The sequence below is a fragment of the Symphalangus syndactylus genome, chromosome 18, assembly GCF_028878055.3.
Source record: "Symphalangus syndactylus isolate Jambi chromosome 18, NHGRI_mSymSyn1-v2.1_pri, whole genome shotgun sequence".
NCBI classification, from domain to species: Eukaryota; Metazoa; Chordata; class Mammalia; order Primates; family Hylobatidae; genus Symphalangus; species Symphalangus syndactylus.
Genome location: NC_072440.2, coordinates 30,628,440 through 30,644,258, shown reverse-complemented (window position 1 = coordinate 30,644,258; position 15,819 = coordinate 30,628,440). Strand labels below are relative to the sequence as shown.

Below are 15,819 nucleotides of genomic sequence, written 5' to 3'. Positions count from 1 at the left end.
TTAATACTTATGAAGTTCTTAGACTGATGCCTCATCATCATTGTGACAATGTGACACCCTCATGATCATTGTCACTGTTCTCTTTAGGCAGCTGTGAGTCAAACTAGAAATGTCCTACATTTTGCATAATCATCTCACATCATCACTTCTTTGGGCAGCAGTTATACCATAGTACATGTTTGCTTTATGCCATGACTTACAAACCTGTGTCATAATTTTTTTATTAGACGAATTTAAGGACTTCTGTTTCAGAGACCAAGAACATTTTTTAAAATAGGATTAATAGTCTAAACCCCATTTTAACTTTTTTCTCTCCTTTCAGATAATTGGATCACTAAAAATTCCTGGTAGAAAAGAATTTAACAAAAAGTTAAATGATCCTAGGAAACTAGTGAGAAACTGAGAAATCATAAAATTATACTCTGAAGAAAAAGATTTCAAAATCTACCAGCAGACAGGAATATAGATAATGGAAAACAGAATACTGTCCTTTTTTATTTTTCTGTTTTTGAGAGAGAGTCTTGCTCCATCACCCAGGCTGCAGTGCTGGTGACACGATCTCAGCTCAGTGCAACTTCTGCCTCCCAGGTTCAAGCGATTCTTCTGCCTCAGCCTCCTGAGGAGCTGGGATTACAGGCACCCGCCACCACACCTAGCTCATTTTTGTATTTTTAGTAGAGATGGGGCTTCATTTACCATATTGGCCAACCTGGTCTTGAACTCCTGACCTCAGGTGATCTGCCCTCCTCAGCCTCACAAAGTGCTAGGATTACAGGCATGAGCCACAGCACCCAGCCCAGAATACTGTCTTGGAAATCTAGACTTAGTCAAGGGATCTTATGTTTTCTATTTAATTTCAAAATACATAATTATTTCACCTTTAAAATATTTATTATCTTTCTGTATTTTATTTAAAATTTGGATATATAGCAAAATATATGTGACTGAAATTTTTAATTTTTTTGTTTCCATTTATAGTGGATCAAAATATTTAAACATGCAGTTGCTGGGTGTATTATTTCACTCTTGTGGTTTTTTGGCCTCACTCTTTGTGGACCACTAAGGTAAATTAAAATGCATATTTTGAATGTGTGTTTGTATTTCTTCATTTTGAATATTATTTTTGTTCCACTGTGTTTTATGTCAAATATTTATCTGTATAAATGTGTCTAGCACTTTTATAGCATCAGAGAGAATTCAACATATAGAACAAACCTGTTTAGTTTCTGGACTAGTTCTTTGGTGAATACCATTAATATATTTATTCATGATTTGTCATAGATATTTTACTAGTTAGAATTCCAAGTTTCAGAAAATTTTTAGCATAAATGGCTTTTTAATCATTTATGTGTGATCCCTGTTAACAACTTAGAAGCTATAATAAAAGGTCTGAAGTGGCAAATAAAATTAGCCAATAAGGAGAACAAAATCTCTAAAAGCACTCATTTACACAATTTTGCAAATACTCTCATAAGTAAATGTCTCAGAAGTAGTATATCAATTATCAGATTAAATGCATGGTGGATAAAGTAAACTACTCCCATTTCATATTTCCCTAGATCTATATAGCTTAGTCTTTTTCTGCAGGTGGACTGGTTTAAGGAGGAAATGCTTAGGGACCATTGATAGGAATTGTATCAAGCAGCTGTGTATGAGTATGCTTTTAACATTTCCCCATCTGCAAAGGATTTTACTTAGTGAATAAGTGTAAGAAAAAATGCCTTGCCGTGAGAATGAGAGGTAAGGAGTGAAATGGAGAATGTTCTTGGCCAGCACTGTGGCTCACGCCTGTAATGCTAGCACTTTGGGAGGCCAAGGGGTGGATCATTTGAAGTTAGGAGTTGGAGACCACCCTAGCCAACATAGCAAAACCCCTCCTTTATTAAAAAATATACAAAAATTAGCCAGAAATCACTTGAACTCAGGAGGCAAAGGTTGCAGTGAGCCGAGATCACGCCACTGCACTGCAGCCTGGGCAAGAGAACAAGACTCCGTCTCAAAAAAAAAAAAAAAAGAATGTTCTAAAGCAGAGATCCCCCACCCCCTGGCTACAGGCCAGTATGGGTTCGTAACCCATTAGGAACCAGGCCACAGAGCAGGAGCAAGCTTTACTGCGTGAGCTCTACCTCCTGTCAGATCAGCAATGGCATTAGATTCTCATAGGAGCACGAACCCTATTGTGAACTGTGTGTGCATGGGAGGGATCTAGGTTGCATGCTCCTTATGAGAATCTAATGTCTGATGATCTGAGGTGGAACAGTTTCGTCCTGAAACAGCCCCCCACCACTGCTGTCTGGAAAAATTGTCTTCCAGGAAACCAGACCCTGGTGCCAAAGAGGTTGGGGACCACTGTTCTAAAGGATCTCACTCAGAATAGTGGGGTAGACAGAGTGGAAAGTGAAGGGTGAGAAATGTGGAAATGCTTTGTGAAAAGTCCTTTCCCCTCTCATGGCCAATAGAATAGCTTCTGGATTGGGATCCCTTTGACTTGTTTGTCATGTACTTTTTCAGATGCAGAGTATAATTGGAAATGTCATATCTCTAGCCACAGTAGCAGCTGCAGCGTGGAGGGGTGAGAAAGCTAGCTGAATTTCCTAGCTTGGGAAGAGGTTTTTCACCTTATGCTTGAATATGATTGAGTGCTGCTATTGCTTATCATCTGCAGTATTTTAAATTTGTTATTCATGAAATTATGTTTTGGTTCCTGTGTTACTATATCACTGTCCTTTTGTGTTACAATAAGGAGGGAAAGGGGAAGTACTTATATTTTTACTTGGTTCCCTATTTAGTCATCTAGCTCCTGACCTTATCACTACCAACACTGCCCTCTCATTCTTCTACTAAAACCATCATGCAGTTTCTCAATTGCAAAAATTTTAATCCCAGCACTTTGGGAGGCCGAGGTGGGCAGATTGCTTGAGCCCAGAAGTTCGAGACCAGCCTGGACAACATGGCAAAATCCCATCTCTACAAAAAATTAGCCAGGCATAGTGCTGCGTGCCTGTAATCCCAGCTTCCTAGAAAGCTGAGGTGGAAGAGATCACTTGACCTCAGGAGGTAGAAGCTTAACTTTAGCATACTTTACTCTTTTGTAAAAACAGCTTAAAACATAAACGCATTTTACAATTGTACAAAAATATTTTCTTTCTTTATATCCTTATTCTATAAGCTTTTTTCTGTTTTTAATTTTTTTTCAACTTTTTTTTTTTTGGAGACAGGATCTTGCTCTGTCGTTCAGACTAGAGTATATGGCACAATCTTGGCTCACTGCAACCTCCATCTCCTTGGCTCAAGGGATCCTCCCACCTCAGCCTCACCAGTAGCTGGGACTACAGGTGCCTACCACCACACCTGGATAACTTTTGTATCTTTTTTGATAGAGAGCAGGTTTTGCCATGTTGCCCAGGCTGGTCTCAAACTCCTAGGCTCAAGGATCCACCCTTCTCAACCTCCCAAAGTGCTGGGATTACAGGCATGAGCCACTGCTTCTGGCACTTTTTTGTTAAAAACTAAGACACACATGCATTAGCCTATACCTACACAGGGTCAGGATTATCAGTATTACTGTCTTCCACCTCCACATCTTGTCCCACTAGAAAGTTTCCAGGGGTAGTAACATGCAAGGAATTGTCATCTCCTATGATAACAATGCCTTCTTCTGGGATACCTCCTGAAGGACCTGCCTGAAGCTATTTTACAGTTAACTTTTTTGTTTGTTTTTGACCCCACTATTTGAAGTCAAAGGATATAGTTACCTTTATTTTTAACAAGCAAAAGTACATTCTAAAATAATTAAAGGTATACTATAGTAAATACATAAGCCAATAGCATAGTCGTTTATTATCATTATCAAGTCTTATGTTCTGTATATAATTGTAGGTACTGTATTATATGATTGGCAGTACAGTAGGCTTGTTTACACCAGCATCACCAGAAACACGAGTAATGCATTAATGCTAGGTGACTGGAATTTTTCAGCTCCGTTATAATCTTATGGGACCACCATCATATATATGTGGTCTATCATTGACCAAAATAATGTTATGCAGCACATGGGTATATGTTGCCTGTACCTTTTTTTTTGGAGATGGAGTCTTGCTCTGTCACCAGGCTGGTGTGCAGCAGCCCCATCTTGGCTTACTGCAACCCCTGCCTCCCGAGTTCAAGTGATTCTCCTGCCTCAGCCTCCCGAGTAGCTGGGATTACAGGCGCGTGCCACCATGCCCAGCCAATTTTTGTATTTTTGGTAGAGACGGGGTTTCACCATGTTGGCCAGAGTGGTCTCGATCTCTTGACCTCATGATCCGCCTGCCTCAGCCTCCCAAAGTGCTGGGATTATAGATGTGAGCCACCGTACCCAGCCACGTTGCCTGTATTTTTTGGCTTACTGCAAACAGTGCTGGTATGAGCAACCTTGTAAGAGTTACCTGATACATACCTATACAAGAATAAGAAATCTGTATGACGTAATTCTATGAGTGGTATGATTGGGTATTTGTAGCTTCAATCTTTCTAAGGTAGATAATGCCAAACTATTTTCTAAAGCAGTTGTACCTATTTATTTTTCTTATGTTTTGTGAAATCAAGGGGAAATGTTTTTCTTTCTCTAACTCTAGTTGAATTCATGCATCTTGATAAAGATAAATTACATTTCATGAATGATAATGTTTTATTTTTGTAGGACTTTGTTGCTATTTGAACACAGTGATATTGTTGTCATTTCACTACTCAGTGTTTTGTTCACCAGTTCTGGAGGAGGACCAGCAAAGGTAGAATTTTCCATTATCAGTTACTTGGAAATGGAAAGTATGTATGTCATATATTATCCAAAGGAATAAAATCTTATCTTTCACCATGTAAAAGAATGCAGGGAGGCTGAGCACAATGGCTCACGCCTGTAATCCCAACACTGTGGGAGGCTGAGGCGGGCGGATTACATGAGGTCAGCAGCTTGAGACCAGCCTAGCCAACATGGTGAAATCCCGTCTCTACTAAAAATGTAAAAATTAGCTGGGCATGGTGGTGGGCACCTGTAATCCCAGCTACTCTGGAGGCTGAGGCATGAGAATTGCTTGAACCTGGGAGGCAGAGGTTACAGTGAGCTGAGATCACACCACTGTACTCCAACCTGGATGATAGAGTGAGACTCAGCCTCAAAAAAAAAAAAAAAAAAAAAAAAAAATCCTGGGGCTTTTTCCTCTAGTTTTACATTTTTACAATTTTTTTTGTTTTTGAAGAATTCTGTAAGTTTACAAAAATAGATATTTGTGAAAATATAATCCATAGTTGGAGAAATTTCTGAACATGAAAACAGTGGAAAATGATTCTGAAATGATTATAGATTCCTAGGAAGTTGCTAAAATAGTACATAGAGGACCCTCACCCTTCATTTAGTTTCCCCAAAGGTAACTTCTTAACCAACTAAAGTACACTATCAAAACCAGTCAATTAGACCTAGTATTTCATATCACAATAGGGTGACTATGATCAATAATAATTTAGTCATACATTTAAAATAACTAAAAGAGTATAATTGAATTATTTGTAACACAAAGGCTAAATGCTTGAGGGGATGGATACCCCGTTTTACATGATGTGATTATACACGTTACATGCCTGTATCAAAACATCTCGTGTACCCCATAAATATGTATACCTACTATGTGCCCACAAAAATTAAAATCAAAAATTAAAAAAAAAAAAAAAAAAAAAACAGGAAATTGACATTGATGCAATCCGTAGACCTTACTCAGATTTTACCAATTTTACATACAATCGTGTGTGTGTATGTATGTATGTATGTATGCATGTAGGTCTATGAAATTTTGTCATATGTGTAGATTTGTGTAACCATCATTACAAGATATACAACTGATGCATCACCACAGTGATCTCTTTCATGTTGTACTCATGCACCTTTCCCCCAAACCCCCTACTGATTCTTAACCCCATAAATCATTTTTGAAAAATAACTAAAAACTTGTTAAATTTAAATTATGATAAACATTTATCCAACATTTTGCCACCTAAGCACTCCTATTCATCCTAAGTGATTCAAGTATTATCCTTTTGTTAAATGAGTTACCAATCTACAGTTCCAAACTGTTAGAACTATATAGTGTTTCTATTTTACCAAATTAAACACTTCCTTGCTGGGTCCGACTTGCAGACCCTGGCTGAACGACAAATGCACTCAGACACAGGTATTTAGTGAAGGAGTGGGCTAGGGAACCAGGCTGCTTACAGACCCTAAGGAGGGTGCTGTAAAGAGTCAGCAGCTGTGGCCCTGACAAGCTGGCGCTGCGGGCATTTATTCAGTATAGATTTAATGACAAAGGCCTTGAATCAACACACTTTGTGGGTAAATAACATTGCTGACCCCCTACACTACATAGAGAGCAGTCTTGAGTGCACATGATCAAAGGTCGGCTTTAGGACAACATGAGTAAACGAGCTATTTAGATAAACTCCTCTACATTCCCTTGTATCTACGCCTTAAGCTTTTAGGCTTCTGATAAGAGAATCTGGCTGCCTTCAGCCAAAATATCCTTCAAAACTTGCAAAACCCCCTGGCCTTCCAAGAAGGTTTGCTTCTGTTCCTATAATTTCTCCCACCACCGTGACCGATCTCCCACACTTCCTGTGCATGGTGCATTTTCCTAGACATAAAGGAAAGGCTACATAAAGACAAACAAGGTATAATAGTCCCTATTCTGAAAGGGACTTTCAAGCAAAGTAATGGAGGGAGATGAATGAAGTAATGAAGTGAACAAAGTAACATGCCAAGTAGAGCAGAGTAAAAGAATACTCCGCCTGTAGATTTCAAACTGGGTCATTAGTATTAAAGCATGGGCCACTATTTAATCCTTCCCCCTCACAGAGTACTCCAAAATAAATTTCAAGTGGATTGAAGAGCTTTGTGAGTTTACAAAATAAACATTTGTAAAAACATAGAATAAAATACGTAGATGGAGAAAATTCTGAGCGTAAAAGCAGTGGAAAAAATCACAAAGGGAAAACTCACTATATTTGGCTTCATAATGATTATAAACTTAACATATAACAGAAATCAGTGTGTATACAAAAAACTAACAACAAAAATTGCCAGAAATAAGTTTTACATTTCTTTCAAAGTATAAATCACCCATTTCAGTTTAAAAAATGCTTAAGATCCTTGGCAGGAAATCAGCAAAAAACTGGGAATGACAACTCACAAAAGAAATAAAAATCACTTGAAAACATTAAAAAAAAAGTTGTCCTCCTTAAGTAACTAGAAATGAGAGTGTTCTCATTAGTGTGAGAAATGAATCAGGGCATCAGTCCAGGACTTGATGATTGTTTTTTCTTTTTTTTTTTTTTTTTGAGATGCATTCTCACTGGGTTGCCCAGGCTGGAGTGCAATGGCACCATCTTGGCTCAGTGCAACCTCCACCTCCCAGGTTCAAGCAATTCTTCTGCCTCAGCCTCCCGAGTAGCTGAGATTACAGGCACATGCCACTACACTCGGCTAATTTTTGTATTTTTAATAGAGACAAGGTTTCACTAAGTTGGCCAGGCTGGTGTTGAACTCCTGACCTTGTGGTCTGCCCACCTTGGCCTCCCAAAGTGCTGAGATTACAGGCGTGAACCACCACACCTGGTCTTTTTTTTTCTTTCTTTTTTTTTTTTAAACAGAGTTTCACTCTGTCACCCAGGCTGGCGTGCAGTGGCACGATCTCAGCTCACTGCAACCTCTGCTGCCCAGGTTCAAGCAATTCTCCTGCCTCAGCCTCCTGAGTAGCTGGAATTACAGGCACCTGCCACTGCATCTGGCTAATTTTTGTACTTTTAGTAGAGACGGGGTTTCACCATATTGGTCAGGCTGGTGTTGAACTCCTGACCTTGTGATCCACCCACCTCGGCCTCCCAAAGTGCTGGGATTACAGGCATGAGCCAGTGCGCCCAGCCTCTTTCTCTTAATTATGAGACTGAAGCATTACAAAATTCTCAGTTGCCTTCTTTGTTAACAAAAAGATTAAGTTACGTTCTCTGTATTTGATTGTTGCTGATGTTGCCATATCCTAACTCAGTGAAAACTTAAGAAATTTAAAAGTACGTGGTTTTTCTTATGTGGAGCGTACTGAATTTTGTTGTAATACCACACTAACAGAGAATTTATCCATTATAGTGGTAATCATATAATGAATAGAAGAGTATCCTCACTTTGCATTGTAAACTTTAATAGAAGTATTGTATTATACGTCCATTATAGGTATATATAATACACTTAATGTATCTATATATAGTAGGTATTCTACAAGTATATGTGTCATACAAAACGTTATACCTGTAAATCTGTAAATATAGAATGTATAGTAATGCTATTTAGCCAGGCACAGTGGCTCATGCCTGTAATCCTAGGACTTCGGGAGACCGAGGCGGGTGGATCACGAGGTCAAGAGATCAAGACCACCCTGACCAACATGGTGAAACCCCGTCTGTACTAAAAATGCAAAAATTAGCCAAGCGTGGTGATGTGCACCTGTGATCCAGCTACTCAGGGGGCTGAGGCAGGAGAATCACTTGAACCCGGGAGATGGAAGTTTCAGTGAGCTGAGATCGCACCATTGCACTCCAGCCTGGGCAACAGAGTGAGACTCTTCTCAAAAAAAAAAAAAAAAAGGAATGTATAGTAATGCTATTTAGATTGCTCTTGAAGCTACCATTCTGAAATATTTACATAAACTAAGCTAATATATCCTTTCTATAATTTTCTTTTATGAAAACCTTTTTCCTCAGCCTGGACAACATGGCTAGACCTGGTCTCTACAAATAAAAAATTAACCAGGCATGGTGGCACAGGCCTGTGGTCCCAGCTGTTTGGTAGGCTGAGGCAAGAGGATCACTTGAGCCCAGGAATTGGAGGCTGCAGTGAGCTGTGTTCACGCCACTGTACTCCAGCCTGGGCGACAGCGAGATCTGTCTAGAAAAAAAAAAAAAATTTCCCTGGAATGAGAACATAAATTTTAAGTTTATCAGCTTTTTAAGTACTTTATACTTTACTAGATCTTAGAAATGACTTTGCTGGTTTTACCGTGCCCTCTGGATTATTTTTCTCTAGAGGAGTAGTATCTAGAATATTCTCTATTCCTTGCATATTGTAGAGTAAAGTAAGTTCCTACCAGTTATTCTTTAGCTACTTGGGCTTTTCAACCAGAAGTAAAGTAGCATTTAGGAAGGTTGATTCTGTAAACGGTAACAATTTGTGCATAGTAATATGCCTAGCCATGTTAGCAAAGAGGTAATCAGCGTTATCATTAGTTTATATCTCTTTGATACTTTACTGCTAATACTGTAAGCTTATATAAGAGCTTTAATGTCAGATTTTTTTTAGTTTTTTAATGCATTTTTGTAAATGCTTACTTGAGAAAATGTTTTTCTTTAGTATTTATGTAGTTAACAGTCTTAAAAATCAACCCTTGAAAAAGTCATCCTTGATGTTATTTTCTTTATTTTCAGACAAGGGGAGCTGCTTTTTTCATTATTGCTGTGATCTGTTTATTGCTTTTTGACAATGATGATCTCATGGCTAAAATGGCTGAACACCGTATCCTTTTGGAATGGATCAGAGTTGTTTCAAGTCTTGTGGAAAACTAGAAGCCTGGAATAATGGAAAAAGAAAGGATGAGTGAATTAAACTGATCAATGATGAATGAAACTTTCATAGATTAATGTAGATATTCTAAATCAGTATTCAAATAATGAACAAACTCATTATAAGTTAAATATTTTATAGCATCTTTATATCACCTACAGTACCCTAAATTTTCAGAAATGTAGGGACATTGAAAGAATATTTTGGAATGTCCTGGTGCTGGAAAACAAAAAAAGGTGATTTGCCACTCAACATGTTTGCTCCCTTATAATTTAACAATTAAAAGGCTCATAAATGAAAAACCTTTGGTATCTTCTTGCCTGAAAGAAAAAGTTCAGATTCCCTTACCTAATATTCATTGTCTTGCTCTAAATTATTATCTCTAGCTCAGCCCCAACTCTTCTCTTATGGAAACCCAACTTTCTAGTCAAATATATCTACTCATTTTACTCTACAAACATGCCTTTTTTTTCTATTTTCTATTCACACATCCTTACCCACTCCATCCAGCAGAACTCCAAGCACCAGTTTTTAATTCTTCTATTACTGATACTCACTGCCCTAAAACTTATTAGTAAACTAATAATAATTTTCTTTGTTACAGTGAGGGAGAAGAGTATGACTTTGGAAAAGCTCCAGGTTGCTCGTGGTACAACCTCTATTCCCCACCCTCTTTTGCTTGCCACTTACTTTGCTAAGACTTATGTGGTCAGTGACTTAGAAGACAGATTTAGGACTCATTTTACATGTCAGTCTTAAAGGGCAACCTTAATTCCACTGGACAGGAGTGGTCCAGGGAGATTCCTTGCTCTTGTACCTTTGTCGTACTTAAAGTATGTACGCAATATGTCTTTTAGAGGTTAACTACTAACATCTGGCAAGTTTATCTTAAGCACTATTGTAATTGTTTGGAGACAACAAAAGAAATACAGGCATTCCAATTTATAAATGAGGTCCTGGAATTAAATGTTAGATTGTTTTATTTTGTTTTGTTTTTAAGTGAAACATGTTATTGAAAGTAATTAGGTTTAGGCTGGGCGTGGTGGCTCACGCCTATAATCCCAGCACTTTGGGAGGCCGAGGCGGGCGGATCACAAGGTCAGGAGATCGAGACCATCCTGGCTAACCTGGTGAAACCCTGTCTCTACCAAAAATACAAAAAATTAGCTGGGCGTAGTGGCGGGCGCCTGTAGTCCCAGCTACTCGGGAGGCTGAGGCAGGAGAATGGTGTGAACCCAGGAGGCGGAGCTTGCAGTGAGCCGAGATCGTGCCACTGCATTCCAGCCTGGGTGACAAAGCGAGACTCCGTCTCAAAAAAAAAAAAAAAAAAAAGAAAGTAATTAGGTTTGGGGCCTCCAGATCAGTCTGTATGCAATCCAAAATAATGTAACTAAAATTTCAGGAGAACTTCAGGTGTCAAAGAGTGACTTTTTGGAATTTTTTTCCTTTACTTCAACTCACTTAGCTGAAGGACATCATGACAGTGCTCTAACTCATATGCTTTACACAGCCATTGCCTTCTTAGGTGTGGCAGATCACAAGGTATGATTTCTTTGTTCCTAACAGGATCAAAAGATTCTGAAAAATTGTAGCAACTATAACTAAAAAGGTACATTTAAAATAAATTATCAGCTGGGCCCAGTGGCTCACGCCTGAAATCCCAGCACTTTGGGAGGCCGAGGCAGGTGGATCACCTGAGGTCGGGAGTTCAAGACCAACCTGACCGACATAGAAAAACCCCATCTCTACTAAAAATACAAAAGTAGCCGGGCATGGTGGCACATGCCTGTAATCCCACCTCCTCAGGAGGCTGAGGCAGGAGAATCACTTGAACCCGGGGGCCGAGGTTGCAGTGAGCCAAGGTCACGCCATTGCACTCCAGCCTGGGCAACAAAAGCGAAACTCTGTCTCAAAAAAAATAAAATAAAATAATTATCAGTAATTTATAACATTGCCTGCCATTTAAGTAGTTAAGTAATTGAGTATATGGGAAAAATATACTAGTTCCATTTCTTTAAATATTATGTTAGCGTGGTCTGTGCCAGTAATCCCAGCTACTTGGGAGGCTGAGACAGGAGGATCTCTTTAATCACAAGAGTTTGAGGCTGCAGTGAGCTGTGATCATGCCACTATACTTCAGCCTGGATGACAGAGCAAGACCCTGTCTCTGGGGAAAAAAAAAAAAAAAAATCATGTATTTAACAATTGACTGTTGAACTGTGTGTGTGTCTAATGAGACTTACCTAATTTTACTCACAGGGTGGAGTATTATTGCTAGTACTGGCTTTGTGCTGTAAAGTTGGTTTTCATACAGCTTCCAGAAAGCTCGCTATCGACGTTGGTGGAGCTAAACGTCTTCAAGCTTTATCTCATCTTGTTTCTATGATTCTCTTGTGCCCATGGGTCATTGTTCTTTCTGTGACAACTGAGGTAAGATAAGAGCAAGAATTTATTGGTATTAAATTGCTAGTAAAATGAATTGCTATTAAATTTTTAGTTCACTATATTCAATAAATTATATTTTAATTTGAGGTTGAAAGTGGCTTAAATTGTCTTTACTTTTTCTTTGTTGTTTTTTTAAAAAAATTTGGAGTTAATTTTATTGTTTATAGAAAATACAAATCAAATGCTGTTACATTTACATATCCCTCACATTCCTGTGGCCCAAAGGAATCATTTGAAGAAGCAGCAATTAACCATGCGTTAGGCTTAAAGATTGTGTGTTGCCTAGTGTTTATCGAATGATTATACAATAGTGCTTTTGTTTTTTAAAACTTTGGAGAATACTGAGAAAATGTACCAATATCTTATAGCTTTTGTATGTTGGCATATTATGAATCATATTGAATCATGCGATTTTTATTTTTTTTAAAGATTAACAGGAACATCTTGTAAGATGCGAACTTTATACATGTATAGTCTTGACAATTCTTTTTTTTTTAATTTCTAGAGTAAAGTCGAGTCTTGGTTTTCTCTCATTATGCCTTTTGCAACGGTTATCTTTTTTGTCATGATCCTGGATTTCTATGTGGATTCCATTTGTTCAGTCAAAATGGAAGTTTCCAAATGTGCTCGTTACGGATCCTTTCCCATTTTTATTAGTGCTCTCCTTTTTGGAAATTTTTGGACACATCCAATAACAGACCAGCTTCGGGCTATGAACAAAGCAGCACACCAGGAGAGCACTGAACACGTCCTGTCTGGAGGAGTGGTAGTGAGTGCTATATTCTTCATTTTGTGTAAGCATTTTCCCCCTTGTTTTTATTTTAACAAATTTCTATTTATGGATTTTGATGGTCACATCTTTTATTTAATTTGGGAAATTCTTCAGTGCTTGCATGTAGTGCTGACAGTTACTGTGCTGGTTTTGGTAGCTTAAACTTCTAAAATTTAAACAATATTTTTTTTTCTCTTTGTAGCTGCCAACATCTTATCATCTCCCTCTAAGAGAGGACAAAAAGGTACCCTTATTGGATATTCTCCTGAAGGAACACCTCTTTATAACTTCATGGGTGATGCTTTTCAGCATAGCTCTCAATCGATCCCTAGGTTTATTAAGGAATCACTAAAACAAATTCTTGAGGAGAGTGACTCTAGGCAGATCTTTTACTTCTTGTGCTTGAATCTGGTAAGATTTTTAAATGTTAATTGGCATATCCTAAAAGCATAATATTTTAATTTTGACAATTCAGGTATAAGTTTAGTACTTCCCAAATTTCTGGTAATAAGATGGGCTAAAATTTAAATTATTTCTGAGTATAATAGTAAGATTACGAGATCATATTCAGACTACTTAGGCAATCCTTAAGGCATGTGCCACCATGCCCAGCCACTTAAGCAAACAATTTGTGAAGCATTTTAGACGCATTGATTTAGTATGTTCCTTCAAATCAATAAATATAGTAGCATTTAAAGAGTTCTAATAACTTACAGGATCTCACTGTTAGCAATCAGTGGTATAAATCACCTATTGCTAACATTTTATAACCTAGTTTATTATTTTTTATAGACATATAAACAAAACCATTTTTAAATAGTTTGTAAAATGGATTTATCTTAGTTTTTTACAATTTAATAGTTTGTAAAATGGATTTATCTTAGTTTTTTACAATTTGTGTGAAATAGGGTTTCTAATATAAGTGGCAGTTAAATAACTAAACAATTATAGCAGATCTTCAAGTAAATTTGGATAATTGAGGGTTAAAGTCCTCCTACTTGAAACATAGTTCCCAACATACTCCTCCCCTTTTTTGTGTAACATTTTTAGCTTTTTACCTTTGTGGAATTATTCTACGGCGTGCTGACCAACAGTCTGGGCCTGATCTCGGATGGATTCCACATGCTGTTTGACTGCTCTGCTTTAGTCATGGGACTTTTTGCTGCCCTAATGAGTAGGTGGAAAGCCACTCGGATTTTCTCCTATGGGTACGTACATCGACTATCGAGGTGGTATTTCTTAAGTGCAAATTCCATCTTAAGGAACAGAATTATATTACTTATATTACTTTTAATACAAATAATTTCCAAATCTTCATTTTTAAAAAATGTGAAGTAAATAAGGGGATGTGAATTGGGCATTTGATAAATACTGAATGGAATTAAGCTCAAAGATTATGCTCCCTTGGCCAAGCACAGTGGCTCACACCTGTAATCCTAGCACTTTGGGAGGCCAAGGCAGGCGGATCACCTGAGGTCAGGAGTTCGAGACCAGCCTGGCCAACGCGGTGAAACCTCATCTGTACTAAAAATACAAAAATTAGCCGAGTATGGTGGCACGCACCTGTAGCCCCAGCTACTGGGGAGGCTGAGGCGGGAGAATCGCTTGAACCCAGAAGGCAGAGGTTGCAGTGAGCCGAGATCGCGCCACTGCACTCCAGCCTGGGCAATGGAGTGAGACTACATCTCAAAAAAAAAAAGAGAGAGGGCCGGGTGCGGTGGCTCACGCCTGTAATCCCAGCACTTTGGGAGGCCGAGGCAGGTGGATCACAGGGTCAGGAGATCGAGACCATCCTGGCTAACATGGTGAAACCCCATCTCTACTAAAAATACAAAAAAAATTAGCCGGGCGTGGTGGCGGGCACCTGTAGTCCCAGCTACTTGGGAGGCTGAGGCAGGAGAATGGTGTGAACCCAGGAGGCGGAGCTTGCAGTGAGCCAAGATTGTGTCACTGCACTCCAGCCTGGGCGACAGAGGGAGACTCCGTCTCAAAAAAAAGAAAAAAAAAAAAGAGTAAAAAAGGACTTTGATGAATATATAACATTTTAACAAATATATATATATTAAGGACCTTCCAGGCATTAATATGATATTTAAAATATTGCTAATTTTCTAATATTATTAATTACTTAGTAGTACGAAAATTTGGACTTGTTTCCTCATTTATAAAATTTATACTTTGAAAATATTTTTCATTTTCCTTTTCTGAAAAATGTTCTATGTTTTTAGGTACGGCCGAATAGAAATTCTGTCTGGATTTATTAATGGACTTTTTCTAATAGTAATAGCGTTTTTTGTGTTTATGGAGTCAGTGGCTAGACTGATTGATCCTCCAGAATTAGACACTCACATGTTAACAGTAAGTCTTTTTATTTTCCTGTTTGGATTTCTAGTCATACTTACGTAGTTTTTTCTATCCTAAAGTTTAACTGTTTGCAATTATTGCTCTAAGAAGGTTTTATTTTATTTTTTACTTATATCAACATAACTTCCTATCTTGCTGTTTACATTTATACTGCTCCCTCTTAGAAATTCTCTTTTTTTTTTTTTTTTTTTTTTGAGACAGAGTCTCTTGTTTTCCAGGCTGGAGTGCAGTGGCACGATCTCAGCTCACTGCAGCCTCCACCTCCCAGGCTCAAGCGATTCTCGTGCCTCAGCCTCCCGAGTAGCTGGGATTACAGGCCTGTGCCACCACACCCAGCTAATTTTTGTGTATTTTGTAGAGATAGAGTTTCGCCATGTTGGCCAGGCTGGTCTCAAACTACTGACCTCAAGCAATCCTCCCACCTTGGCATCCCAAAGTGCTGGGATTACAGGCATGAGCCACTGTGCCCGGCCAGCTATAGCAACTTTTAATGTTCTCCCTGTACCACCAAAGGTTTACATGTGCTGTTTCTTGTAGTTGGCATGTCCTTTCCTTACTTCTGCCCTTCAGCCTCCGTCAAGATTTTGCTTATGTGAAATACGTT

The 15,819-nt window shown here is 38.4% G+C and overlaps 1 protein-coding gene and 1 long non-coding RNA gene across 5 annotated transcripts in view; one reads left to right on the top strand and one right to left on the bottom strand.

The window, feature by feature from the left end:
* SLC30A5 (solute carrier family 30 member 5) overlaps positions 1 to 15,819 on the top strand; it is a 36,400-nt gene that overhangs the window by 9,393 nt on the left and 11,188 nt on the right. For all 4 annotated transcript variants that reach the window (XM_055252983.2, XM_055252984.2, XM_063623172.1 and 1 more), the window contains 9 exons: positions 979 to 1,064; positions 4,682 to 4,769; positions 9,499 to 9,586; positions 11,100 to 11,176; positions 11,894 to 12,064; positions 12,585 to 12,873; positions 13,054 to 13,262; positions 13,902 to 14,059; positions 15,080 to 15,209. In XM_055252983.2, coding sequence (XP_055108958.1) covers positions 979 to 1,064; positions 4,682 to 4,769; positions 9,499 to 9,586; positions 11,100 to 11,176; positions 11,894 to 12,064; positions 12,585 to 12,873; positions 13,054 to 13,262; positions 13,902 to 14,059; positions 15,080 to 15,209 — 1,296 coding nt within the window. The remainder of the gene's footprint in view (positions 1 to 978; positions 1,065 to 4,681; positions 4,770 to 9,498; positions 9,587 to 11,099; positions 11,177 to 11,893; positions 12,065 to 12,584; positions 12,874 to 13,053; positions 13,263 to 13,901; positions 14,060 to 15,079; positions 15,210 to 15,819) is intronic.
* On the bottom strand, positions 9,474 to 12,003 carry LOC134733521 (uncharacterized). The gene is made up of 2 exons (XR_010117081.1): positions 11,878 to 12,003; positions 9,474 to 9,640 (listed from the first exon to the last, which is right to left on the bottom strand). It is a non-coding gene; the product is annotated as an uncharacterized lncRNA (long non-coding RNA).